This window comes from Mirounga leonina, unplaced genomic scaffold (assembly GCF_011800145.1).
Source record: "Mirounga leonina isolate KUSES-001 unplaced genomic scaffold, KU_Mleo_1.0 Mir_197, whole genome shotgun sequence".
Taxonomy (NCBI): Eukaryota; Metazoa; Chordata; class Mammalia; order Carnivora; family Phocidae; genus Mirounga; species Mirounga leonina.
This window is the reverse complement of record NW_023270494.1, coordinates 4,380,934-4,406,729: the sequence shown is the minus strand read 5'-3', so window position 1 is coordinate 4,406,729 and position 25,796 is coordinate 4,380,934. Positions and strand designations below refer to the sequence as shown.

The window sequence follows — 25,796 nt, the reverse complement described above, 5'->3', positions numbered from 1 at the left end:
TTTGGAGGGATCCATTTCAGAATAAGTTGCTGATATCCATACACATTACCCTACAAATATTTCAGCTTGCATCTCACTAGCTAGAGTCCAGTATTTGTTTATGGTTCTTTTTCTTTCTTTTGGTAAAATTTATGTGCCACGAAACTCCCAGATCTTAAGTGTAGCACTCTGAGTTTGGGCGTAGACTTACACTGTGCATCTGAACTCCTATCAGGATACGGAGCATCACCATCCATGCTCCTTGCCAGTCAGTCTCTGCCTCCACCTGCCTGGGGGCTGCCAAAATTCTGTTCTTTTCCACTATTGATTAATTTTGCCAGTTTGTGTTTTTTTTAGATCTATCTATGTTTCTGCCATCACTAGTAGTCCCATGATTGCTGAGTGGTGTTCATTGCATGTTTCCAGGGTGAGACTCTTATGAATAAAGCTGCTATGAGCTTGCTTGCTTGCTTGCTTTTTTTTTTTTTTTTTAAGATTGTTTTATTTTAAGTCATCTCAACCCCCAACGTGGGGCTCAAACTCACGACCCCAAGATTAGGAATCGCATGCTCCGTGCACTGAGCCAGCTGAGCACTCCTGCTATGAGCTTTCTTATACAACTTCTGTGTGTTTGTGTGTGCGTATGCTTCCATTTGTCTTGTGTAAACACCAAGTAGAATTATTGGACCAGAGGGTAGGTAGGTATGAGTTTAGTTTTACAGGAAACTGCCAGATCTTTTCCTAAAGTGGCTGTACCATTTTACACGCCCACCAGCCATATAGGAGAGTTCCCGTTGCTCCACGTCCTCGCCAACATTTGGTGCTGTCCTTCTTTACAATTCCATCCTTCTGCTGGGTGTGTAGTGGTATCTCATTAGGGTTTTAATTTGCATTTTCCTGATGACTAATGCTGTTGAGCACATTTTCATGTGCTTACTGCGGACTCATCTATTTTTCCTTTGCGAAGGGTCTTTTCAAATCTATTGCCCATTTTAAAAGTGGGTTGCTTGGGGATGGCCTGGGTGGCTCAGTCAGTGAAGCATCTGCTTTCAGCTCAGGTCATGAGCCCAGGGTCCTGGGATCGAGCCCCACATTGGGCTTTTTGCTCACTGGGGAGCCTGCTTCTCCCTCTCCCTCTGCTGCTCTCTCTTTCTCCCCTCTCCCCTCTCTCTCGCAATTAAATACATAAAATCTTTTTTTTTAAAGATTTTTATTTATTTATTTATTTGACAGAGAGACACAGCGAGAGAGGGAACACAAGCAGGGGGAGTGGGAGAAGGAGAAGCAGGCTTCCCGCGGAGCAGGGAGCCCAGTGCGGGGCTCGATCCCAGGACCCTGGGATCGTGACCTGAGCCAAAGGCAGATGCTTAACAACTGAGCCACCCAGGTGCCCCTAAATACATAAAATCTTTTTTTTTTTAAAGATTTTATTTATTTATTTGAGAGAGAGAGAATGAGAGAGAGAGAACACATGAGAGGGGATAGGGTCAGAGGACGAAGCAGACTCCCTGCCGAGCAGGGAGCCCGATGCGGGACTCGATCCAGGGACTCGATCCAGGGACTCCAGGATCATGACTTGAGCCGAAGGCAGTCGCTTAACCAACTGAGCCACCCAGGCGCCCCCATAAAATCTTTTAAAAAAATAAAAATAAAAGTGGGTTGCTTGACTTTTATTCTTTCTGGATACTGGTCTTTTGTCAGATATGTGTATTGCAAATATGTTTTTTCCTGCTCTGTGGCTTACATATTCATTTCTTAATGATATCTTTCGACGAGCAAAAGTTTGTAATTTTAATTTTGATGAAATCTAACGTAACAAATTCCTTTCTTTGTGGTTACTGCTTTCTGTGTTCTTTATAAGAAGGCTTTGCCTGCTCCCAAGTGGCAAAGATATTTTCAGTGTTTTCTTCCAGAAGCTTTATGGTTATAGCTTTAATGTTAGGTTTAGAAATCATCTTTTGTGTATGGTATGAGGTAGAGGGTTAAGGTTCATCATGTTGGGTTTTGCTTGCTGGTTTGTTTTTTCAGTATGTATACCCGGTTGTTCTAACACCATTTGTTGAAAAGACATTGGAGTACCTTGGCACCTTTGTTGAAAATCAATTTACTTTGATGGGGCACCTGGGTGGCTCAGTTAGTTAAGCATCTGACTTTGACTCAGGTCATGATCCCAAAGTCCTGGGATCGAGCCCCACATCAGGCTCCCTGCTCAGCGGGAGGCCTGCTTCTCCCTCTCCCTCTGCCTACCACTCCCCCTTCTTGTGCTCTCTCTCTCTCTCTCTGTCAAATAAATAAATAAAATCTTCAAAAAAAAAATCAATTGATTTTGTATATGTGGTTCTATTTCCAGAGTCTATCATGTTGTATTCATATTTTGTCTATTCTTTGGCCAAGACCACCCTGTCTTGATTAATGTGGCTTCATAATAAGCCTTGAAATAAGCTCTCCCAATATATCCAAACCACTGCTTTAGATGTTCTTTTTAAAATTTTTTAGGATTTTATTTTTAAGTAATCTCTACACCCAACATGGGGCTTGAACTCACGACCCAGAGATCAAGAGTTGTACGTTCTACCGACTGAGTCTGCCAGGTGCCCCTAGATGTTCTTGGTCTTTTCAAGAACACTTTTATAATTTCCTTATAAATTTTAGAAGTAGAGAGTCAACGTCTATAAAAATGCTGGGTGAATTTTGAGATTGCATTGAATCTATAGGTCAATTTAGGGAGAATTGACATTTTAATGACATCGACTCTTCTAATCTTATAAACATGGTAGGTCTCCATTTTTAAAGACCTTTTTCTTCAATCAGTTGTCAGTGAAAAGATCTTCATGTCAGTTGTTAAATTTCTTTCTTTCTTTTTTTTTTTTAAAGATTTTATTTATTTATTTGAGAGAGAGAATGAGAGACAGAGAGCATGAGAAGGAGGAAGGTCAGAGGGAGAAGCAGACTCCCCGCTGAGCAGGGAGCCCAATGTGGGACTCGATCCCGGGACTCCAGGATCATGACCTGAGCCGAAGGCAGTTGCTTAACCCACTGAGCCACCCAGGCACCCGTTAAATTTATTTCTAACTATTTTATTTTTTGGTGCTGTTATAAATTGAGCATATATTTTAAATTTCATTTCCAGTTGTTTGTTGCTGGTATATAAAATGCCCTTGATTTTTGCATATAAATTTTATATCCTGTGACCTTGTCAAAGTCCTTTTTTATCCTAGTACTTGTTTTACTTCTTTCTTCCTGATCTTGATTCCTTTAATTGTTTTTTCTTGCCTTATTACACTAGCTAGAACTGCCAGGACCATATTGAATAGAAATGAGTAGGCATCTTCGTCTTGTGCTGGAACTTAGGATGTTAACTATCGATTTTCCGAATATGCTCTTCGTCAGACTGAGGAGATTCTGTTCTCTCCCTAATTTGCTGCAGTTTTTAACATGAATGGATGTTGACTTCGATAAATACTCTTTTTGTACCTACTGAAATGATCATTATTTTCTCCTCTGTTCTACTAGTAGCGTGAGTTACAATGATTGATTTTTGAATATTAAACCAAGCTTGCATTCCTGGAAAAAGCCCCACTTGGTTATGATATGTAATCCTTTTCATACATTGCTGGATTTGATTTGCCTGGTTTTTTGTAAGGGATTTTTTATATAGATCCATGAAGGATATTATTGGTGTGGTGTTTTTTTTTGGTTAGTTACTTTGTTTTGGAAATGCCTTTGTCAGTGTTTTTTCGACCTCATGAACTGAATTCAGAAGTGTATCCTCCTCTCCATTTTTCATAAAAGTTTGCATAAAATTCGTGTTACTTCTTTCTTAAGTGTTTGATAGAAATCAGCAAGGAAGCCATCTGTCCCTAGAGTTTTCTTCTTGGAAAGTTGTTTTTTTTTTTAATGACAAATTAAAGACTTGGATTAAAGATTTAAATGAATTTAATATTTAATTGAATATATTAAATTTATTTGATGTGGAGAGAGAGCTAGTCAAGGTTTTTACTTCCTCTTGTGTCAATTTTGCTAAGTTGTATTTTGAAGGAATCTGTCCATTTCATCTAAGTTTTTGAACTTATTCATATAAAGTTGTTCATAGTTTTCCTTTATTATCATTTTAATGCCTATAGGATCTTAGGGATAACCCTTCATTCCTAATACTGGTAATTTATGTTTTCCATCTCTCTTTCTTTCTCTCATTAGTCTAGCTATGATTTTAATGGTGTGTAGATCTTTTTAAAGAACAAACTTTTGGCTTTATTTTTTTTTTTCTGTTTTTCATTTCCTTTATTTCTATCCTTATCTTCATGACTTCCTTCTTTCTGCTTACTTTGATGTATCAGTCAGGTCCCAGGCAGGAAACAGAAACCACACCACAAGAGTAATTTGAACAGCAAAATGTAATAAAAAGAATCATTAACAGGTAAAAGCTGGTTAGCTAAAAGCGTAAAACAAGACTGAGGAATATAGAGCAGCAAATAAAGAGGCAGCTACTTTAGAAGGAAACACAGGGGAAAGCTTTGTGACATTGGGTTTGGCAACAATTTCGTGGCTAGGACACCAAAAGCACAGGCAACAAAAGAAAAAAAAACCAGATAAGTTGTATTTCATCAAAATTAAAAACTTTTGCCTCAAAGGACACCTCAACAGAAGGCAAAGGCAATCCACGGGATGGGGGGGGAAATATTTGCAAATCACATATCCATAAGGGATTAATATTTAGAATATATAAAGAACTCCTACAATCTAACAACAAAAACCCAAACAGCCCAATTAAAAAAAAAAACCTGACAAAGGACTGGAATAGCCCTTTCTCCAGAGAAGACACACAGATGCCAGCAAGCCCAGGAAAAGATGCTCAGTGTCACTAATCATTAGAGGCTTTGCAAATATACTCATGAGGATGGCTGTTACCCAAAAAACAGAGAGTAACACATGTTGGCCAGGATGTGGAGAAATCGGAGCCCTCGTGCTCGGCTGCTGGCAGCTATGGAAAGCACCATGGAAGGTCCTCAAAAAATTAAACCTAGAATTCTCACACACTCCAGCACATCCACTTCTAGCAGGGTTTCCCCAAAGAGTTGATAGCAGGGGCCCGTGCAGATATGTGGGCACGTTCGTTGAAGGCAGTGGCCGGTGAGCTGGGCTGAGGGGAATGGGAAGTTAGTGTCTGAGGGGTACAGAGTTTCAGCTTGATAAGACGGAAAGTTCTAGAGATGGGTCATGTGGAGAGTTGCACAGCGGTGTGGATGAACGTACTGCTGCAGAAACGCACACCTGAATATTGTTCTGTGTTACGGATGTTTCACCACACACTCACGGAAGGGGCAGCTGTGGCTCTGGGGCTCAGGGGCAGACCTGCTAGGCCGGGGAGGACTGGGAGCGCCAGCAGCCCTGCCTCACTTGGTCTGGGGCTCAGGCCGCGCTGGAGAAGGTGTGGCTGCCAGAGACCCGCGGTCTCCTGGTGGTGAAACGTTTTTCCCGGAGGGTGTCGACGGAGCAGAAGCAGCTTACGGGGTTGCAGAGAAACTTCTGGAGGGTGTGGGCAGGTGGGAGCTGGTCCACAGGAAGTTTTGGGGGGGTGGGCTGAGGGCTAGAGCCCGTGCACAGGAAGGGGTCTTCTGGGTGCCAGAGAAACGCCGTGAAGGGCGAGCACCCTGCTGCTCGGGCCCTCGGGAGGCGGGAAGAGAGGCCCCTTCCTGGGGGCCGCCCAAGCAGTCTCTCCCTGGTCTGTGCTCCCGCGGGGCGTGTGTATCTGTGTGCGCGCGGAGGAAATGATTCACACCCAAGTGCAAAGGTGGCGGTCGGAGCAGGCAGCCCCAGGGTTCGAGGAGCCCAGAGGAGGAAACGGGGGTGGGCGTGGGGACAGGAGAAGCGACAGATACCACACCTAGGAGGCCTGCTGGAGATTTCCGCAATGCCCAGCATGGCGCTTCGCTCACATTTCTGGAGTTCAGTCTTGTTTCATGAGGCCCGGGATCCTTCGAGGTGAAAGGAAAGGAAGGAAAAGGACTTCCCCTGCGGGGCGTGTGTGTGTGTGTGGGGGGGGGAGTGTGTGTGTGCACATGTGTGCACAGCTGTCCTTTCCATCTTACTATCTTCCTGACCGCCAGCAGGAATGTCTGCGAAGCTCCCCACCCCGCCCTGAGGTGGGACGTGTGGACGCGGGCACGCGCACACACACACAGTCAGGGGCGAGCAGTCCTACAGATTGTACCTAGGCCTGGCAGGAAACCGGACTCTGGGAAACTTCAGGCCCCACCTTTGGCACAAAACTAAGCTTTTTGTTGCTGTACATTCAGGGGAACAGAAAGTGGGGGTGGGGGTGGGGCCCGTTTATGTGCAGAAGAGCAGATCCTGCCCCAGGCGTCCAGTGCAGCTGAGGGCCTGTTTGGGTGGCTCCTGTCCCAAGCTCTGGGAGCCTCGGGAGGCACATCTGTGCCCAGGTCTGGAGTGGTCCCACCCCAAGTGGGGTCTTCTCCTGGAGTTCTGGGCCAGGATCATGGGGTCGCCACTGAAAGGAACCTTGGCCAGAACCCCACTCAGTGGCTCCCCACATTGGCTGAGGGCAGGCAGCTGATTCAGTTGTCTGGGCAGCCTGTGAAAATACGGGGTCCAGGCCTACCCTGCAAACCCCAGCATCTGATGAGGTGCTGACAGTGCGTGGGGCAGGGGGCCCCCGCCGCAGGTGCTCTGGGAACACGGGGCAGCGCTGCCTGTGGGGCGTGGGAAGATCTGCACGTACTTGCTGACCAACGAAGCTCCGGGTGAACAGCCGCGTGACCTGGTGGATGAGACAGAATAGCGGATGCAGACTCTGGCCGCAGGATGGAGGGGACACCGGCCATTGGGCCATCCTTGCTCAGTCCCTGGACGGGTCTTGTGGCTGTCCTAACAAATGACCACAGACCCGGGGCTCACACAGCAGACACTCCTTCCCTCATGGTTCCAGAGGCCAGGAGTCCTCAGGCAGGGCTGGTTCCTTCTGGAGGCCCTGAGGGAGAATCGAGAATCCTCTCCCAGCTTCTCCCTGGTCTGCGGTGGCCGCCAGCCTTCCGCGGCTGGCAGGTTCCCCGCTGCAGTCTCTGCCTCCAGCTCCCTAAGGCTGTCTCCCCCCGAGCATCTCTGTGTTCACAAAGCCATCTCTTTCTCTTACAGAGACACCAGCTTGTGGGTTTAGGGCCCCCCCCTAATCCAGGATTTCCTCCTCTTAACTCCCATCAAATCTGCAAAGACCTTATTTACAAATAAGATCCCTTTCACAGTTCATTAGGGTTTCGACATGCCTTTTTGGAGAACACAGCTCAGCCTACAATAGGTTCTCTCTGCAGAGGGGCCCTCTCCAGGACTCAGTCGTGAATGAGGATGTGGGTGCACAAGACAGGGCCCCGGTGTGGGGTGGGGGGTACCCGCATGCTGTGGGGGGCGCTTGGAGTGAGTCAGGGCAGGGGATGGGAGGGTGCTGTGGGGTTGTCTGGACAGGAGGGACAGAAAGAGAAGAGCTGCAGAGACGCCTGGCCGGCTCAGTAGAGCATGTGGCTCTTGATCTTGGGGTCATGAGTTCGAGCCCCACCTTGAGTGTAGAGATTACCTGGAAAAAGAAAAGAGCTACAGTCACTGTGCTGAATAGTTGGAGGGTCATCACATAGAAGGAGGAAAGGACTTAGTCTGAGTTCCTCCAAAGCGCACCCCTATGACCGGATACCTGCAGGGCAGGTCCCAGGAAGTGCAGTTTGACTCGTTACATAAAGAGGCCTTTTGCCCACAAGCTGGATTTTCTGACAATGGAGCAGGCCAGTTCACAAAGTAGTGAGTTCCCCATGACTAGAAGTATTCAAGTGGGGAATGTGTGGAGATTGTTCAGGAAAGCTGTAGAAGGGACCTCTGAGGTTACTGCCAAGACCAGGTGTCTTATTTGAGGAGAACTTAACTTTCAAAGTGTAATGATGTGGGGAACATGCCTAAGAGGGAGGTGCCTTCCGCTTAGGTCCTACATATTCTGCTTTGTCTTTACGACTGGGGATCAGGCTGGGCTTGATCCTACAGCGCTTTCTCCCCGCCCCCCCTTGTCTTTGGCTGCCTCTGGTTCTTATGCAAAGGGAGCCTCTGCCCTGTGGCCCACCTGCCTGAGCCCCGACGACGTAATTAAGCTCCGTGTCAGACGGGTCTGGGGAAACGTGTGCAGATAGTCACACGTGTGGATGAACACATGCCTCTTCCTGCACGTGTGAGCACATCCCCCGCCGAGGGTCCCTGGTACAGGGCCCCCGCATCTGCTGCGCCCCTGGGTCTGAGGCAGCAGTCAGGAATGCCAGCTATTGATGTTTGCCGTATGCCATGCTCTGTTTTAAGCACGTAATAACACGTGTCTTATTATTATTATTATTTTTTTACCTATTTAGCAAACCTATAACACTTGTCTTGTGCCAGGCACTGTTCTAAGCGCTTTATGAATATGAACACATTTTCATTTCGTGATAACCCTTGGAGGTAGGTAATGTTATCCCCATTTTATAGATGAAGAAACAGAGGCATAGTGGGGTACAGGGATTTGCCCAAGGCCTGCCTCTCTCCCTCCTGCACACACACACACACACAGACATTCGGACACACGCTCACACATGTGCTCGATGGTGGCTGTTCTCTTCAGACGTGAAGTGGGTCTCAGATTGACCAGGACCCTGATCAGGTCTGGGTCTCACTCTGGCCTTGTTCTGTTGCGGACGCTGAGGGGCATTCCTGTAGCCTCACCCCTCTGGTCTGGCCCATCTCCCAGGAACTGGATTTCCCCCAGAGCCCCTGCCCAGCTCGGAGGGAGGGCTCACTGGAGGTGACTGGTCAGGCTCAGACCCCCTCCTGTCAGCCCCTTCGGTCACCACTCTGCTGGCTATGGGGGCCGCCAGTCTTGCCGCTGGATCTGGGCACCCAGCAGCTGTCCGGGAAGGAAATGACACTTGAGCCTCCGGGAAGCTTTGGGAGAAGCAGCTGTGGGGACGTGCGGCCTCCTGCTACCCTTTCCCTGCCCCCAAGGACGGGCACGGGTAGATCACCGCGTGAACGTTCCCACTGGGAGCGCAGGGCAGCGCGGGCATGATGCCTGTCGTCGCATGTGCCAACGAGGACTCGCCCTAGTCCTGTGCGCTGGCCACCCACCCACCCAGCCCAGGCCACTGCTGCCTACAGACTCATTCTCATCGTCTCGCTGAGACCTGCTCTTTCACAAGGAGACTGAGGCCCAGAGATGCTGAGAAACTTGTCCAGATTCCACCAGCTGATAACTTAGCTGAGCCAGGATTTCTGCCGAGGGCCCTGCGACTCCAAAAGCCCAAGTTCTTCCTATGACATTAGGCCCAGGAAAAGCTCGGGATGTTTTTCCACAAGCTGATGATTTGGATGGTCTGTGCTGCTCGGCTCATTATAATAGTTGCTCAATAAAATCCTGAATGAATGGGTGGGTCCTCCCCGGATGACCGGCATGACTGAGAGCTGATGGCTTTGGCCCGAATGCCTATCTCCGTTCCCTGGCCCAGCGTCTCCCTTTGGGGTATGTGACCTTGAAAATGGTGACCCTCTCCGTCCTGCCTTGGACAGCGTCTCCGAGTGGCGTCAGGAGAGCAGCTGGGGATTACCAGCGCCCTGTTGCTGGCAGGCTGTGCGCCAGATTCCTGGCACGGATGCATGGGTGATTGTCAGCCACATGTGTGTGGAGAGCTGCACATGTCAGCCTGGGCAAACGCCCCGCCCCCGCCCCCCGGCACAGGGCCCCCGGGCGGCTGCCAACATTCTGCTCTGGAACGTTGGCCAACGGGGGGTCTTGCCTTGTGTCCCGGCTGTGGTGGCTGTTCATTTAGGTCACGGGGCTGTGTGCGAAGAGCCTGACCGTGGGTTGTGGGTCATGCGTGTGTCCCATGCCCCTTCTACCTGTGACATCATGGGCGGACCCCTGCCTCTCGTCCAGTGGCTGTGGCATCTGAAGGGCCTGCCAAGGTGAAGGGCTGATGCGGGATCCGTGCAAACACTGGGGGCGGGGTGGGGGGCTGTTTAGGAGCACTCCGGCCTCTTCCTCCCGTGGCAGGGTTCTGAGGATCCATCCTCAGGGGAAAACCAGCATCTGAATCTTTGAGTAATGACGGGTGGGTGGCGTCTCCCTGCTGGTGAGGGCGTTCCTAGACCTAGATGCGATGCCACGCGAAACAGGGACTCTTGCTGCCCGTGAAGCTCCGCTCTGCAGAAGTGGGTAGCATCCTGGCCCCGTTAGTGCCCCCACTCCGCAGGGATTCGTGAACACCCACCACGTGCCACACAGCTTCTCCCGAGCGTCACACGGACTACGCACCTGGCCTGGCCTCCAGCCTGGTCTCCCTGGCTTCTAGAGCCTTCTTCAAGGACTCAAAGCCACAGCCCCTGCTGCCCTTGATTCTGTTTAGGGCCATACGGTTGGACAGGCTGAGTTCACGTCCCAGCAGCTCCACTGATCCCTGGGGCCTCGGCAGGCTCCTGCCTTCCTTGCCCCTCTACCGCCCATGGAGAAACTGGGGGGATGGAGAAGCTACCTCTCGGCGGCTTCTCCAGGATTAAAGGAGGTGATAGCGCAGGTAATAATGTCACAGTAATCATAAATGTAATAAATGCAGTGGGCTGCAGGGACCCGGCCCACCCTTGGGAAGCGCTGTTCCTCCTCCTGTTTTTCTCCTGTTCTTGTTACTCCTCCTCCATCTGTTTCCCTTCCCCCTCCCCCTTCCTCCCCCCTCCTCCCTCCATCCCCCCTCCCCCATACACTACCACCAGCACTACAGTTTGGTGCCCGCAGTGGCCTCCTCCATTCCTGTCCTCTCTCTGGTTCTCTAAGTGGGGACTGGAGGACAGAGAGGGGCTGCCCCACCTTGGGGGGCTCCCACTGGCCAGGCACTGAGCAGGACTGTATGCAGTCTTCAGCCTGCTTCTCTGTCCGCGTTTGGCCTGCTGGGGGCTGGGGGCAGCCTCAGGAGGCACCACCCCGGAAAGGGGCTCTTGGACCAAGGGTCGGCCGTCAGGACAGAACCCTGGGGGGAGAGGGGTAGGCGCCATGGGAGGGGAAGCTATTGAGACATTCGCTAGTGCTTTATTTATGACTTAGGATGTTTGCGGGGTGACCGGAGCATAGCTGGAGAAGTTGTTGGCCAGAAGTCCAGAAGTGTCCGCTGGGTGGCTGGGCCAGGCTGCTGGGGGAACTCTCTGGGCAGGCAGATAAGGTGTGGGGCAGGGGCTGACGTTTGCTTAGCATCTGTCACATGCCGAGCACGCCGCCCCCCCCCCCCCCCACTGGAGAACCTTCCAGGTGCAAGTGGGGAGAGGATAGTCAGGACTGAGAAGCAAGGGCCTTTGAACCCCTAAGGCACATGGTCAATAAGTATCCCTCTGACAGTCTTCAGAAGAAGAGAGAAGGTGCATCCACGCTTACAGGGCTGTGTTCCAACATGGGCTCTGTTTGGGGGCCTGCCCCTGCTCCAACAGCGGGGTGGTTCCCTATACCTCTCTCCTCCCTCCATGGACTGTGAAAATGGTCAAACATGCAGCAGAGCTGGGAGCATTTTACGGTGCACACCCACGTGCTCATCACTGCGATTCCACCACCGATGCCGAATTATGCTTGCTTTATCACCTCTCTGTCTGCTTATCCATCCTTCCATCCACCTTATTGTTACTTCTGGTGCATTGCAAAGTAAGTCACAAATATCCTGATTACCTACAGAATCATTGCCACATACTCCGTATACGCGGCCGGGCTGCTCCTTCCCTAGCAGGAGCACTGTAGATGGAGTTGGATGCAGCCTGGGTCCCGATCCTGACTCCGCTATTCACAGCTGTGTGGCCCTTGGCAAACCATTTTGCCTCTCTAGGTCCAGCTATAAACGGGGTTCACCTGTATGTTATAGGTAATGAGAGCTACCAATAACCAAGTTCCTATTTTATGCCAGACACTTACCGTCACTGATCCCTTCAATCTAGGGATTGTCGTTCCTACAGACGGGGGAATCCATGACAGCTCAGAAAGGTGAAGGAACTCGCTGGCGATCCTGCTGCCTGGTGAATGGCCACCCTGGGTCTGCACCCAGCAGTCCGACCCGGAGCCCAGGCCTCAGCTCCTACTGATGTTCTAAGGTCATATGCTTTGTCCCTGAAGTGGCCAGTTCTGTTCTAGCTAGCACACAGCTGTTCGTGTTGGTGACCTCTCAAGATCTATGTCAACACAGAACTTTCTAGAGCAGTCCCAGCCTCCTACTCTGGGCATGTATTTATTTGGTGTCCCCTCCGCCTTATGGTAGTGTTTGTCCTCTGTTAAGCTCAGACCTTTATTTTCCAATTTCAAGTACCCAAACGAGCAAACAAAACAAACTTGGGTGAACTAGACTGTTCATTTTGCTGTGATTGTATGAGACTCTGCCAGGGGCTGAGTGCATAAAGCTTAGTCCTCTGCCTTGCCTTCAGGGAGTTCCCAGACTGGTGGGATGGTGGGCACACACTCTGTCTATCAGGGAGCTGTCTGGCTGTGTAACAAAAACTGAAACACAGAGGCTTACGCAAGAGAGAAATTCACTTCTTTTCCACCTCCCCGTCCAAGTGTAAGCAATCGTGGTGGCCCAGCACAGCAGGGACACGGTGTGCTGCTGGTTTGCTGTTCTGCCTCCTCAACTGCAGCATCCATCTCATGAAATAAGATGGTTGCTGCAGCTCCTGCCATCACATCTATGCTCCCGCTGGGGGAGGGGAAGGGGCAGGAGTTCCCTGAAAGTTGAACACTTCAGCTCCCCTCTCACTGGCCAGAACCTAGTCACATGGCCACTCCTAGCAGCAAGGGCACCTGGGAAATGTCTTCTTTAGATGGGCATCGATAGGTCCAGCCGAAACTTTTGTCGCTGTGCAAGAAAGGGAGAGTAGGTATGATGGAGGGCACCTAGGGTCTGTGCCACACTTGGTAAGTACAAAGTGGTGGCCAGCCCTGTGGCAGGGATCACTCCCGGGAAAGGGGAGACTGGGAAACAGTTCATCAAGAAGGTGACATTTGCCCTGAGCTTGAGGGGCAAGACAAATGTCTTCAGGTCAGGAATGGCAATTGTCTTGGCATGCATGCTGCCAGCCACCTGTCCTGAGGCTGGGGCAGACATCGTCGGTCGATCATCATAGCTGTCTTTCTCCCTGAGCGCTGAGCAGCCCTGGAAACCTGCCCCGCATCCCCCCCGCGGGCAGGCGACTGGCTAGGCCTGCCAGTCGAACCCCATCGGCCCCACTGTTTTGTGAGGCAAGGGGGCACCGTGGGCGTCTCACCCGCCCCCCCAAAAACGAATCAGGTGCGGCTGTCTGACCGCATCAGCTAGCAGTGGGCGCACCTCGTGCCCACTCTGCGTCCAGTCACATCCTCTTGGTGGCTTGAACTTGGCCATGGTGGGACCATTTCCATCACGGCAGTTGGCAAATGTGGTAAATCAGGCATTTCCCCACCGCCGGGCGGGCCGTTAAACATTCACCAGCACGCTGCTGCGTCAGCCCTGTCTTTCTTCCTTTCTTAACCAAAGTCTTCCTGGAAGGTCTGAGCACTGTTCTTCGTTTTAATGGGGGTCCCACCGCACAGCGCTTCCCTCCTTTTGAAGACCTTGCTTTGCCTCGGGGTCACCGTTCTGAGTGTCAGCTCCGCTCAGAACTAAGGTCGTGGCGGGGAGTGGGCAGATTCGGGAGGCCCGTGGGATTGACAGCGGTTGTATGGTGCTGTTGTGTCCCGGGCACGTGTCCCGGGCACCTGAGGCTTGGCTGGATGGGGTGGGCACCAGGGAAGCCACATGGTTCTGCAGAAAGGGGACCCGTGTTCGAAGATCTGAGGTCCCCGACTGGACAATGCTGGACTCTTCCTAGATAGATGATCTAGATCATTCACCATCGAGTGGGAACCTCTCAGTCCTGGGCCTTGCACACCCTGCTGGCCCAGAAGACCACATGTGCCACGTAGGCTCCTTCTGTTTCTTTCTCTCCAGCCGTGGGGTGGGCCACGGCCCTGTTGAGATGTGCTGACGTCTGGTGATTCACTGGTCTGGAATGTCCGCGCTTACCTCCTTGAAAATGATGCCCCTGGTACCAAAGGCTCCACTTGGATTTGTGTGCGGGTTTGCTCTCCACTGGTGCTGTGGCTTCAGCTGAGCCCCGGACCCCCGCCCGCCCCGCCCTGGGGGCTGTGCCACTCCAGATATGTGCTCACTTGGGCAGGAGCGGCAGGCCCGGGGCCAGGTCTGCGGCCCTGTGGATGGAAAAAACCGCAGAGATCCAGACTCCATGGTCTCTGAGACCAGTGTAGACGTGGCTCCCTCTGGCATATCTCCACCCTGTCCCTGAGGTGGGAAGTTTCTCTCTGCTGGAGAACAGCTGTTAGGACAAGGTAGCCCATCTGGCCGGCAGGACGGCTGGGGATGGACAAGGGGATGCTCATTGCCTCCTTCTTCCTCTGGCTGTGTTCTTCCCTGTGGCAGGAGAGGAGTGTCACCCCTGCAGGCTGATTCCTGGCTTCCTGCTCCAGCGAATCGTCCGGGGCAGAGGCTGCCCTGATCACTGGGAAAACTCACAGAAGGGTCCGGAAGAGAGTCCCTCCACCCAGGGGTTCCTGGGAGGCTTCTGAGAAGTGGCATCTGAGCCGAGTACCTGAAGGCCATGGGATGCCTGGGTGGCTTAGTCGGTTAAGCCTTTGACTCTTGATCTCTGCTCAGGGCATGATCTCAGGGTTGTGAGTTCAAGCCCCACATTAGGCTCCATCCTGGGCATGGAGCCTACTTAAAAAGATTAAAAAAAAAAAAAAAAGGATGAACCAGCCAAGGAGGGTGGCAGGGGTCTACCACGCAGAGGGGACAGAAGAGGACAGGCACAGAGGTGTGACACTGGCTTGTCAGGGAACTAGGAGCAGCTGGGCGGGAGCGGAGGGCATGGAGACAGAGGGCCTGGCCCTGCTAGGCTCTCACCATCTTCAGCAGGTGAAGGTCAGAAGTGCATTCTGGAAAGAGTGTCCCACCAGCAGCTCTCAGTTAGGCTGGGAGGAGCGGACACCCTGGGCAGGGAGGCCAGCTTGGGGGCCACGCGTGTGAGGGAGCCCGAGTGTTTAGTACTAATGAAAGACAGTGACACCCCAAACCTGTCTCTGACTTGGCGCCATCCCAGAGGTACTGGGGGGCCGCTGGCCCTCAGGCCTTGGGCCGTCTTGTCCCTCTTCCCTCTGGCCAGTTTCCACATTGGTTCACCCCCTCAGCTCCCCCTCTGCAGGAGTCTCCCGGAAGACTGTCTGTCCCCATGGGGGCAGGGGCACGGCTGCCCAGATGCCCAAGGAACCAAAGAGACACACAGGGGCCTTCGGTTGGCTTCAGGGCCCCCGGATATAGACAGTCTAGGGGAAGCCTCTGGGGGTGCCCCCCCCCCCGCCCCGGGCCTCTGCACTGGGCAGCCTTTGTCCTTGGGACTGGTCTATCTCCTCACAGCCTGGCCAGAGCTGGTATCCCCCTGGTCGGGGCCCTCAGCCCAGCCTTGTCATCTCGGCGAGTGACTCATGCTGGGGCGGGGGGGGTGGGGGTAAGAGAGCACCAGGCGGGGTGTGTTAATAGCAAACCCATTACGTCCCCATCCCTGAGGTCACTTCACACAAGGGACAAATGGTTCATTGAGGTTGACTTGGCTGCCGGCTGGCCCCAGGAGCAGTGGCGGTGGGGAGATGTCATTATCCAGGAAAGCAGTACCAGATTGTTGGGAGGGGGCCCAGCCAGCCTCCCTCCCACAGAGTGTTCTGTTCCCGAGGCTCCGGGCCAAGACCCAGAGGCAGCACCCCAGGTACAGTGGGGCACAGTGGCCACCCTCCCCTGGGGTCACGCCGGGCCCAGGGATGTATCCGGGGGTACACAACCTCTTCTCAGTTCCTGGTGGGCAGGATCGGGCAGAAGAATCCAACCCACGGAGAGGCCCCCCCCCCACATTTTGGCTACCGACGCCGGGCCCTTTGTCCCCAGATGTCGTGCTCTCAAGCATCTTCTGGGTGAGCTGGCTGGCTCCTCTTCATTCTTCTCCATCCTTCTGTGGAGGTATAGAGAAGGTGACGCATGGCCCAAGATGCTCAGTGGAAGCGAGGAGGAGGAGGAGAGGGAGAGGCTGGGGGCTGGGGACCTGCCGGCTCAAGACTGTCCCAAAATACGTGTGGCTTCCCGCTGAGCCCCTAGAAGCCTGGTACAGACAGTGGCCGGGGCACCCAGCCTTCTCCCCTCCTCCCACCCGACCCCGGGTGTGCCCCCTGCTCAGAGGTGCTGAGCACCCGGGGTCCTGGGGTCGAAGGCTGAGGAGGGGCCCGGAGCCCGGGGGGTCGAGATACTTGCTCCTCCCCTGGCTCCTATTTCTAGGAGGCCCTGGCTCACTGGCTGGTTTCTGGGGACATTTCCCCACAGCGGCCAGCTGATGGGGAACCAGTTCTCTTCCAGGCCTCAGAGCAAGCCCTGAGCATTCCTGGGCAAGCTTCTGTAGTCAGATTTTTATTTATTTATGAGAGAAAGAGAGAGAGAGAGAAAGCACAAGCATGGGGAGGGGAGAGGAAGAAGCTGACTTCCCGCTGAGCAGGGACCCCGATGCAGGGGCTCGATCCCAGGACCCTGGGATCATGACCTGAGCCGAAGGCAGACACTTAACCAACTGAGCCACCCAGGTGTCCCTCACTTTTCTATTCTTGAAAAGAGTAGAGTTGATACCTTCTTCCACGGGCAAAAACTATAGTCAGGCAGACTTTAATTCTCTCCCTCTCTCCCTCCCTCCCCCACTCTGTCTCTTTCTAGCTCTGTCTGTACCGCTCTGTCTTTTTTAAACAGCCCAAACTGGACAAAGACCGAGTAAGCAGCATTAATAGGCACTGAGCTCCCTGTCACTGGAGGTGTTCAAGGGAAGGGTGGATGGGCATTTAGGGGTGGGCATTGAAGGGGGATCCCAGCAAGGGCTGTGCATGCCCCATAAGCCCCGAAGACCCTTGTGAGAGGGTGAAGAGGGAAGGGGGTTCCCCCTTCCCTGCCGTTCCTGCCACTCCGAGCCTCAGCCCGCTTTCCTCCCACCTGCTTGCTGGCTGTGTCCTGGGCAGTGGGCAGGAGCACTGTTAGGGCATGTGGCCCGAGTCCAAGGGGGCAGGCGGACAGGCAGCTCCCTGGGGACAACATCACCTCGGTCACTGCGGCGACTTTAAAAATAAGTTCGGCCACAGAGGGCCTGTTGCCCTTTCTTCTCTGCTCGGATCCCGCTCAGATGCTGCTGTTCCTGCTGACGTGGAGCTGGGGGAAGGCTGGTGACTCAGCTCTTGTCCCCAGACTGCAGCAGTAGTGAGCTGCCTCCAGCCTCTGAGCCCTCGGAGCAGGGTGCCTGCTCAGGAAAGGAGGCGAGGCGGTCAGGACACCCAGGGGACAGCCTGTCCTCTCGGGTAGGTGGCCTGGCCAGGTGTCCTGGCAGCCCTGGGGGTGAGGCACCACCACTTGCTGCTTTGAGGCTGGCTGGGTACCGGGCCGGCCCCTCCTTCGAGGCCCCTGTGGGACTCTGGAGCTCCTAGGAGGGCAAGAGCATTTCTTTGTTTGTTTTTTCCCCATCAGCTGGGGTGCAGGAAGGAAATCCTGACACCATCTCTATACCTCTAGCCTCAGCTGGCGGCCAGCGGGCTGGGGACTCAAGTCCCTTCCAAAGCCCTGTTCTGGGGGCTGGGGTCGGAACGAACTGTGTGAAGAGGGAACACATCAGGGATATAGGATGAGCCGTTGCCTTCCTCCTCCCCCTTCCTAGCTGGGTGATCACTCGCCAAGCCCATGGTGGGGACCCAGGCATCTGAACCTGCCAGGACGTGCCAGAGGCCCCGAGTTCAGCTGGTGAGGAATCACCTTGGAGGGTCACAGCTTCTGAACAATCTTCTACAGCCCGCCCCTCCCCTGCTCCGTGTTAGCAGCCACCGCCCCTGCCCTGCCTTGGCTCAGGTGGTCCCACTGGCTTTCATGTCCCTGCAGGAAAATTTATTTATTTATTTATTTTTTAAAGATTTTATTTATTTATTTGAGACAGAGAGCATGAGAGGGAGGGGGGTCAGAGGGAGAAGCAGACTCCCTGCCGAGCAGGGAGCCCGATGCGGGACTCAATCCCGGGACTCCAGGATCATGACCTGAGCCGAAGGCAGTTGCTTAACCAACTGAGCCACCCAGGCGCCCCCTGCAGGAAAATTTACAAGTGAAACGGAAAATGGGAGGGCCAGGCAGGGCTGCAGGCCCCCTCAGAGCCAGGCCACGGGAGCTGCAAGCTGCCGGGGTCCTGAGCATCTGTCAGCGGGGCTGGGGGGTCCGGGGCGGGGCAGGGGCGGGAGGCCTGCAGCCAGGGAGCAGGGCGCTTGCCTGGGTCCTGCCTGCCAGCAGCTTCCTTCTGTGACTCGAAAGCATGAGTTTAGAAGAGTAATACTTTGTTTAAAAAGCTCCCTGCCTCAGAGATAAGGCCCGGGCTGCTGTGGTCAGAGTTTGCTGTAAATTTTCTGAACAAAGCAGGCTGGGGCGATAGCTGGGGAGTCTGGGGAACAGATTAATCATGTGCTAAGAAAACGGCATTCCCCTTTGAAGTGAAACCTTATGGTTGCATTTAAGCAGCCAGGCAGATGGTGTAAGGGTGTTCTGTGGCCTACACACTGATTAAATGTCAGCTGTACCCAAAGACAGGCTTCACGGGAAGATTCACAATCTGGCAGCCTGGGAGACTCGGTGGTCGGACTCCAGCGGTGTCACAGGGCCATATAAAGGGAGACGGGGTCCTGGCACTTTGGTCTGGGTGCAGATGGTGCCCTGCTTGTCATCCTGAATGCTGGGGCTGGGGCAGGTCTGCGTGGTGGCTGGTGGGCATGCAGGGAGTCCGTGTGAGTTCTGAATGTCCCCCCGCCGCCCCCATGGGCTGATTCCCTGTCAGGAGCCACCGTGACCCGGCCATCCTGCGAAGGAAACTGAACTTTGTCATTGCAACAGGGATCTGGCAGGTTCTTGGGGAGTCCTCCTTGTGTGCCTGGAGGCGAGGAAGCAACTGTCTCAAGGGGTCTCCTGGGGCCCCTGGGATGGTCGCTCTGATATTTAAGACAGAAATGACAGACAGGGAGCCAGCAGGGGGGACACCTTGGGGATGCAGCCCAGGCAGAGGGAACAGCTGAGGCAAATGTCCTGAGGCAGAAGGCAGTGTGAAGAAGTGGGCCAGTGAGTAGACCAGGTGGACAGGGGCCTGGGCATGTGGGGCCTTGGCAGCCAAGGTAAGGAGTTTGCACTTGATTCTAAGTGTGAACGGGGCCACCAGAGGTGACATAATCTGATCTTTAAGCTTCACTGAGATCTGGATGGAGGGGAGTGAGAGTAGAAGCAGGCACCTCGGTGAGGAAGCTTTGCAGGAATGCAGGAGGGAGAGGGGGGCGTGGAGCGACCAGTTGTTCAATTCGGAGGTACTTTGTGAGCCGGTTGTTAAACACAACCATTATTAGAAATTTAATCACCTAGTACATAAAAAATATAATTAATATTTTGTGGAATGTATATAAAATACAAAATAAATTATACATAAATTATTGTTTAAAATGAAGTACCATGGAATTACCATATGATCCAGCAGGGTCACTTCTGGGTAAATGCCCAAAGGCATGAACGCGGGACTCAAAGAGACATGCGCACACCCAGGTTCCTAGCAGCATCATTCACAACAGCACAACAGCTTCCAAAAATGGAAGCAACCCAAGTGTCCATCGACGGATGCACGGATAAACAAAATGTGGTGTGTATGTACAATAGAAGAGCGGCCTTAAAAAGGAAGGAAATCCTGACACCCGCGACCACATGGATGAACCTTGAGGCCATTATGCGCAGTGAACTAAGCCAGGCACAAAAGGACAAACACTATGATTTCACTTGCGTGAGGTTCCCTAGAGCAGCCAAAGTCACAGAGACAGAAAGTAGAGTGGTGACTGCCGTGGGCCGTGGGAGCAGAGGGGGACACAGGGACTCCTGTTTGATGGAAATAGGAGCTTCAGTTTGGGAGGACGGCAACAGTCCTGGGAACGGTCGGGACTGATGGGTGCCCAACGGCGTGAGTGCGCCTGATGCCATTTTGCTGTACCCTTAGAAGTGGTTAAAGTGATAAATTTTATGTTATGCGTGTTTTTAGCACAATAAAAAGTGCATTGCCCTATTAGAAACAAATCATATTATAAAACGAAGTTATCTGTTAGATTTACATAATACAAATTACAAGTGATGACATTACAAACAAAGGTAATGAATACACAGAACTCACACTTCCTAAGTCTTTCAGTACATTTTAGTATATTCTCTGTGTGTTGGAGCTCAGCATCGCTTGTCCTACCTGCATGATAGAAATGCTACACGGTGACGGTTCCTTCCCGGAGCTTCCCTGCTGGGCCTTCGATGGTGTCACATTGCTAGCTCAAAATTGGCCAGGGTGAGGGTATTTACACCACAGAAATGGGCAAATGCTACAGAATAATCAGGTGGGTTTTTTTTTTTTTTTAACCCCCAGAATGCCGGTTGTTAAACATTAGGCAGCATGTACCACTGGAGGGGGGGCCTTGGACCTGAGTGGGGGGCACTTGAGGTCAGAAGCAGCCCGACCCGTAGATATTTTGGAGGTGGAAACTCACTGATGGCCTGGATGTGGGGGTGAGGGAAACAGGGGACCCAAGGGTGATGCCTAGATACTTGGCCTGAACCAAGTATCGGTGGATGGAGGGACCATTTACAAAGATGGCGGACTGAGGGAGCTTGGGGGCTGTGGAAGGTCGGGCAGCTGACGGATCCAAGGCTCTGGAGCTCAGGGAGGCCCTACTGTGCGCCAGGCCTGGGCAGGGCCAAGACCATGGGTGCCTATCCTGGTCTTTGAGGAAACAGATGGTCCACTCAACAGACTGTCCTGTCCAAAGGCCTAGGGCAGCCGGGCAAAGAGCCACTGTCCTCCCTCTGTTCCCCAGTCCCCACATGGGGCCCCGGTCATGGATACCGAGGTTGAGCCACATGGCTGTTTCCGCCCATTGACTTCCTCCCTCCCTCTCTTTCCCAAGGCTCATCCCACCAGGGCCTGACCTGTGGGGCTTCTGTCCAGGCCTGCTCCTTCCCATTCCCAGAAAGGCTTAGAACTGGACTTCATATTAGACCTTTCTTGCCCATCCCTGGTCCTCAGGTGTTATTAAAGCTTGCTGCTTGCCGTCGGGGTGTCCCCAGCCCCCCAGGTCCCCTCAGGACGGCCACCTGCCGGGCAGCGTTCCTTACCTACAGCAGATTGTGCAGCTCACACACATCTTTGGGAGGTGCGGATGGGGTCGAGGTCTATAGAGCGTTTGGGGGTCACCTTACAAAGGACCACACTCGAGGGGCCTAACACAGCAGAAAGGTCTTCTCTCGCGGTTCTAGAGGCCAGAAGCCCGAAATCAAGGTGTCAGCAGGGCCTCACTCCCTCTGAAGGCTCAAGGGAAGAAGCCTTCCTCTTCTCTTCCAGCCTCTGGGGTCCCAAGTGTCTCTGGCTTGTGGCCACATCCCTCCAATCTCTGCCTCTGACTTCACATGGCTTCTCTGTGTCTCCTTTTTGGCCTCTTACAGGGACACTTGTCATTGGATTTAGGGGCCACCCTGATCCAGAGTTATCTTATCTCCGGATCCTCACCTTAATTACATCTGCAGAGATCCTTATACCGAATTGGGTCCCATTCTGAGGTTCGGGTGGATGTGTGTTTTTGGAGAACCCACCACAGGTCTCATGGGGGAACCTAGGAGGTGGGTGGCCCCTCCAGTGTCCCCTCTAATCACACTTTCCCCTTGGGCCAGGCCTACAGTCTTGCCTTCCCCATGGCCTTGGAAGAGGGTACCACTGCAGAATGCGGACGCCTTGTGGTTCTCTTTTTCTTGCCAAATTTAAGCTCGCTTTCCTCTCTCTGCTGCTACTCACTTTACCTGCCCAGCGCCCCTGCCAGGACTGCCCTGTCCTAACCCCCCCTGCCCCCCCGCCCTGACTGTTCTGCCCTGAGAAGGGGCCTAGGGACCCCTCACCTGCCCATCAGGATCAGGCCTATGCTGCAGACTGGACGAAGCCATCAGAGGTGATCAAAGGCTGGGCTGAGACAGGGCTGGGTGCACGATTTCAGCGGGGAAAGAGAAGGCCGAGGAGCGGCCGGATTGTCTTCGAGTTTGGAGAAGGTGATTATTATGTGAAGGGTGGTGCCCAGCTGTTTCCCATCTCTCTGAAGACAGAAAAAAAAAGAGGAAATAAATGATGTACAATTAGAGCAGTTGGTTAGATACAAGGGCGAACTTCCTGGCTGGGAGTGTGGCCAAGCGCTGGGTAGGGTTTCTGGAGGGCGCACGGGGAATCTCCTTACCTGGAGGTGTCAAGGCCTGGCAGCCATGGCCCCGGTGGTTAAACGGAAGGTGGGGGTATGGACCGGATGGGTTCTAGAGTGCAGTCATGCCAACATGCGGCACTTTCTGGCCGTGGAGGTCGGTTCCCTCCTGCCATTGTCCTTTAGGTTCCCACAGGGGAGCATTTTGGCAAGGCGTGCACCCTGGCTGGGCTCCCCGAGGAGATAAGCCCACGTCTGTTCAGCTCCACTGTGAATGGACATGAAGAATGCACAATAAGCTGACCCTATGCTAATCTGGTGGAACTCCATGCCCGCTCTCTGGGAGAACAATCGCATGGGTGTGTCTACACTCACCAGGTGCTTTTTATAAAAACACTGGAGAATAATGCTGTGGACCAGCATCTTCCCAGGGGCCTGGGTAGTTAGGCTGCCTCGTAGGGGCAGTGGACCACCAAACTCCCCAATACTGGGTGGACAGGTGGCCTAGAGGGCAGGGCCGTCAGGCAGGCCTAGGTGCTGGCTTTCCAATGTGACATGCCAGGGCCGCTGGGAAGGCCATCGGGGTGCCCTCCATGGCAGCCGTGACTCCCTTGTTGAAACCCGGGCTCCCAGGCAGAGGAGGGTGGGTGCACATCTGAAATGTCTGTGGTTTTTCAGTTCCATGTCCACAAACTCCCTTAGTTGAAAATAGTTCAAAATATCCAAAGCATGAGGGAGGGAGTGACTGCTTTTCTTAAAAAGAGAGGACTCAATTTCATCTACTTGATAAAGCCATCCAACCCAGTGTATTCTCAGAAAGAGGTGGGGAGTACCTGGGATGGCAGTCGGGCCTCATCATCCCCTGCCCATTTGGGATCTTTCCAGACTAGGGGTGTGGGGGCTAGGAGGGGAGTGGCAGTGATCAACCTGAGACCCAGGACCAGCTCTCAGGCACTCCCAGGCCTCACGCAGAGGACGGGCACCAGCGGGGAGGGTATATTCCCTTCCATGGACTCTCACTGGGCCTGACTTCGGGCAGAGGTTCTGGGTCTAAGATAATGAGGGGGACAGTAGGTTGGAGCCCAGCACCTAACTAGCAGGAGGAGCGGAAGGGAGGCCCCCTCCGCTGTGGGGACCAGCCTTGGAGGGCCCAGCCTGGGGGCTCCATCCTCTTGCTTCGCAAGTTCCAACCCGTCCTGTTGTCCCCAGCCTGGAGGATCTGCCTGCCTTCCTTGTAGGTGACAGAATTTACTCAGTGTTTGGAGGCGCACATGTAGAAACGGCTGTCTTGGAGGGCAAGACCAGGCCTGAGGTACAGCAGAGATGGGGAGCCCCCTTTCTCCCATTATGGAACTCCTTCCTTCAGATCCTAGGAAATATCGTCGCCTTACCAGGGGGAAAGACCGAGGTTTACGCTCTGCCACCAAGCTGCCCCCCTTATTGTGGAAGCTGGGGGTGGCACATTTCCCTGGCTCTTCTGGCAGGGGCGCTCCTTCCTTGCCCCACGCCCCACCCCCGCCCCCCGGCTGGCACCTTTTCTGTCACCTGGCTCGGAGGGTGCAGCAAGCGACCCCGGGGGTGGACGGGTAGGGATGGGGAGTCGCTGGGGGGGCGCCCCCCCCCCGGGACCATGTGAGTCCTGCGGTCGCCCCTCGCTCCGCGGCTCCGGGCCCACAGGCGGGGGTCCCCCGGCCGGGCAGCTCGGGCGCTTAACCCTTGCAGGCGCTGAGCGCGGGAAGGCGGCGGCGGCGGCGGTGAACTTTGTTTGGCTGCGTAAATAAAACCTCCCGCAGGAGGAACCCTGCGCCCCAGGGAAGGGGAGGAATCTCTTCCCCCCTTGGCGCCGCCCCCGCGCCGCCGCCCGGCCCCCCACATCCGCCCACATCTGGCCGCGGCGGGGCGTCCGGGGGGGAGGGGCCGAGCCGCGTCGGTCGCCGTCCCGGGGACGCGGGCCAGGCGGGGAGGAGCGGGGCGCCGAGTCGGGCGCCCAGGACTCGGCCTGTCCCCGCGGCGGCCGCTCGGGCCCCAGCGCCCCCCCGGCCCCCCCGCCGGGCCCCAGCCTTGACGGGCGGGCGGAGCAGCCAGTGCGAGCCGGGGAGGCCGGGCCGGGTGCGGGAACCTGATCCGCCCGGGCGGCGGGGGCGGGGCGGGGCGGGGGCGCGGGGAGCCGAGGCCCGGCGCCCGCCCGCCTCCCCCATTCATTCAGCCGAGCCCGGGGGCCGAGGGGCTCGGGCGGCCAGCTCTGCTCGGCGGGAGCGCGGGCGCAGGGCCCGGGCCGCCGGGGCGCTTCCTCGTCGCCGCCCTCCGCGCGCCGCGCCGCCCGCCAGCCACCATGTCCGACCCCGCGGTCAACGCGCAGCTGGACGGGATCATTTCGGACTTCGAAGGTGGGTGCCGGGCGCGCCGCGGGCGCGCGGAGGGGCGGGCGGGAACCCCCGAAGGGGCGCCGTCCCGCCGCGCGCCCCTGCCCCGCGCCCGCGTCGCCTACGTGGAGGACCCGGTTCGGGGGCCCGCGCGCCCTGGCGGCCCCCGCGCCGCCTCCCGGCTTCCTTCCTTTTATTGTATTTGCCGAGCGGCGACAGTCCTCCCGAGGGCTCGCGGGGCGCCCGCGGAACTGGCCGGGGCGCGCGGCTGCCTCGCGGCCGTCGCTCGCTCCCCTCCCTGCGGCGCTCCCCGTCGGCCCTCGGGCCCCCGCGGCCCTGCGGCGGGGCGGGGAGCCGGTCACCCGCCTCTGCGTCCTGCCCAGAGCGCGGCCGCCCTCCCCCACACGTTTCGGGGCCGGACCGAGCCGAATTCCGGCCGGGGAGGCCGCCGGGCGGACCCGGCTCCGGCCGGCGGGGTCTAGAGGGGGGCGCCCCTTGGGCCCCCATCCAGGCCCAAGGGGCACCCCCTTCCGCCTCCTGGAGTCGGGCGGCGCGGGGGAGGAGGGGCCTGCGGGCCGGTAGGGAGCGCGGTTTGGCCCCCTCCCCCCTTCGGGGTGTACAGAGTGCGCAGGGACTTGGGGGGCTCTTCCGTCCGAGCGCGCCGGGCTTCCCAGCCCTGAGCCTGTGTGCGTGTGTGCGCCTTGGTGCGTCCTCGTGACTGCCTGTAGCTCTGCGTCCTGGCGTCCCTGGGAGTAAATAAAGCGGCCGGGAGGGAAGCTCACACAATAGTCCGCTGCACTTCTGGGGCCGGAACTCTGAGGGGCGGGCCTGCCTCTGCTGGGACCTGGAGCCCCCGCCCCTCCGAGGGGCTCCCAGGCAGCCTTGGGCAGAGCCCTCTGGTGGGCCCGGCCTTGGGGCGGCTATGCTGGAGGGAGTCTCGGACGTCCAGGTGCCAGGCCCAGCCAGGAGGTCCTCTGACCCCCGGGGTCGGGGCGGGGGTGCAGCGCCAGGGCTGGGATCTGTGTGCCCCGAGCTCTACAGCATGCATGGTCTACCTGGGGTCAGCCGCTTCTGTGGGCCACTTCTGG

The 25,796-nt window shown here is 55.0% G+C and overlaps 1 protein-coding gene and 1 long non-coding RNA gene across 4 annotated transcripts in view; one reads left to right on the top strand and one right to left on the bottom strand.

The window, feature by feature from the left end:
* Positions 1-25,796, top strand: part of SEPTIN9 (septin 9) — a 151,823-nt gene that overhangs the window by 31,416 nt on the left and 94,611 nt on the right. The window contains exon 1 of one of the 3 annotated variants that reach the window (XM_035025908.1): positions 24,495-24,732. The exons of the other annotated variants lie outside the window; for them this stretch is intronic. Coding sequence (XP_034881799.1) covers positions 24,678-24,732 — 55 coding nt within the window. The 5' untranslated portion in view covers positions 24,495-24,677. Of the gene's footprint in view, positions 1-24,494; positions 24,733-25,796 lie in introns of those variants that run through there. 3 annotated transcript variants of the gene reach the window in all.
* LOC118024223 lies at positions 22,205-23,971 on the bottom strand. The gene is made up of 3 exons (XR_004683036.1): positions 23,891-23,971; positions 22,385-22,613; positions 22,205-22,246 (listed from the first exon to the last, which is right to left on the bottom strand). It is a non-coding gene; the product is annotated as an uncharacterized LOC118024223 (long non-coding RNA).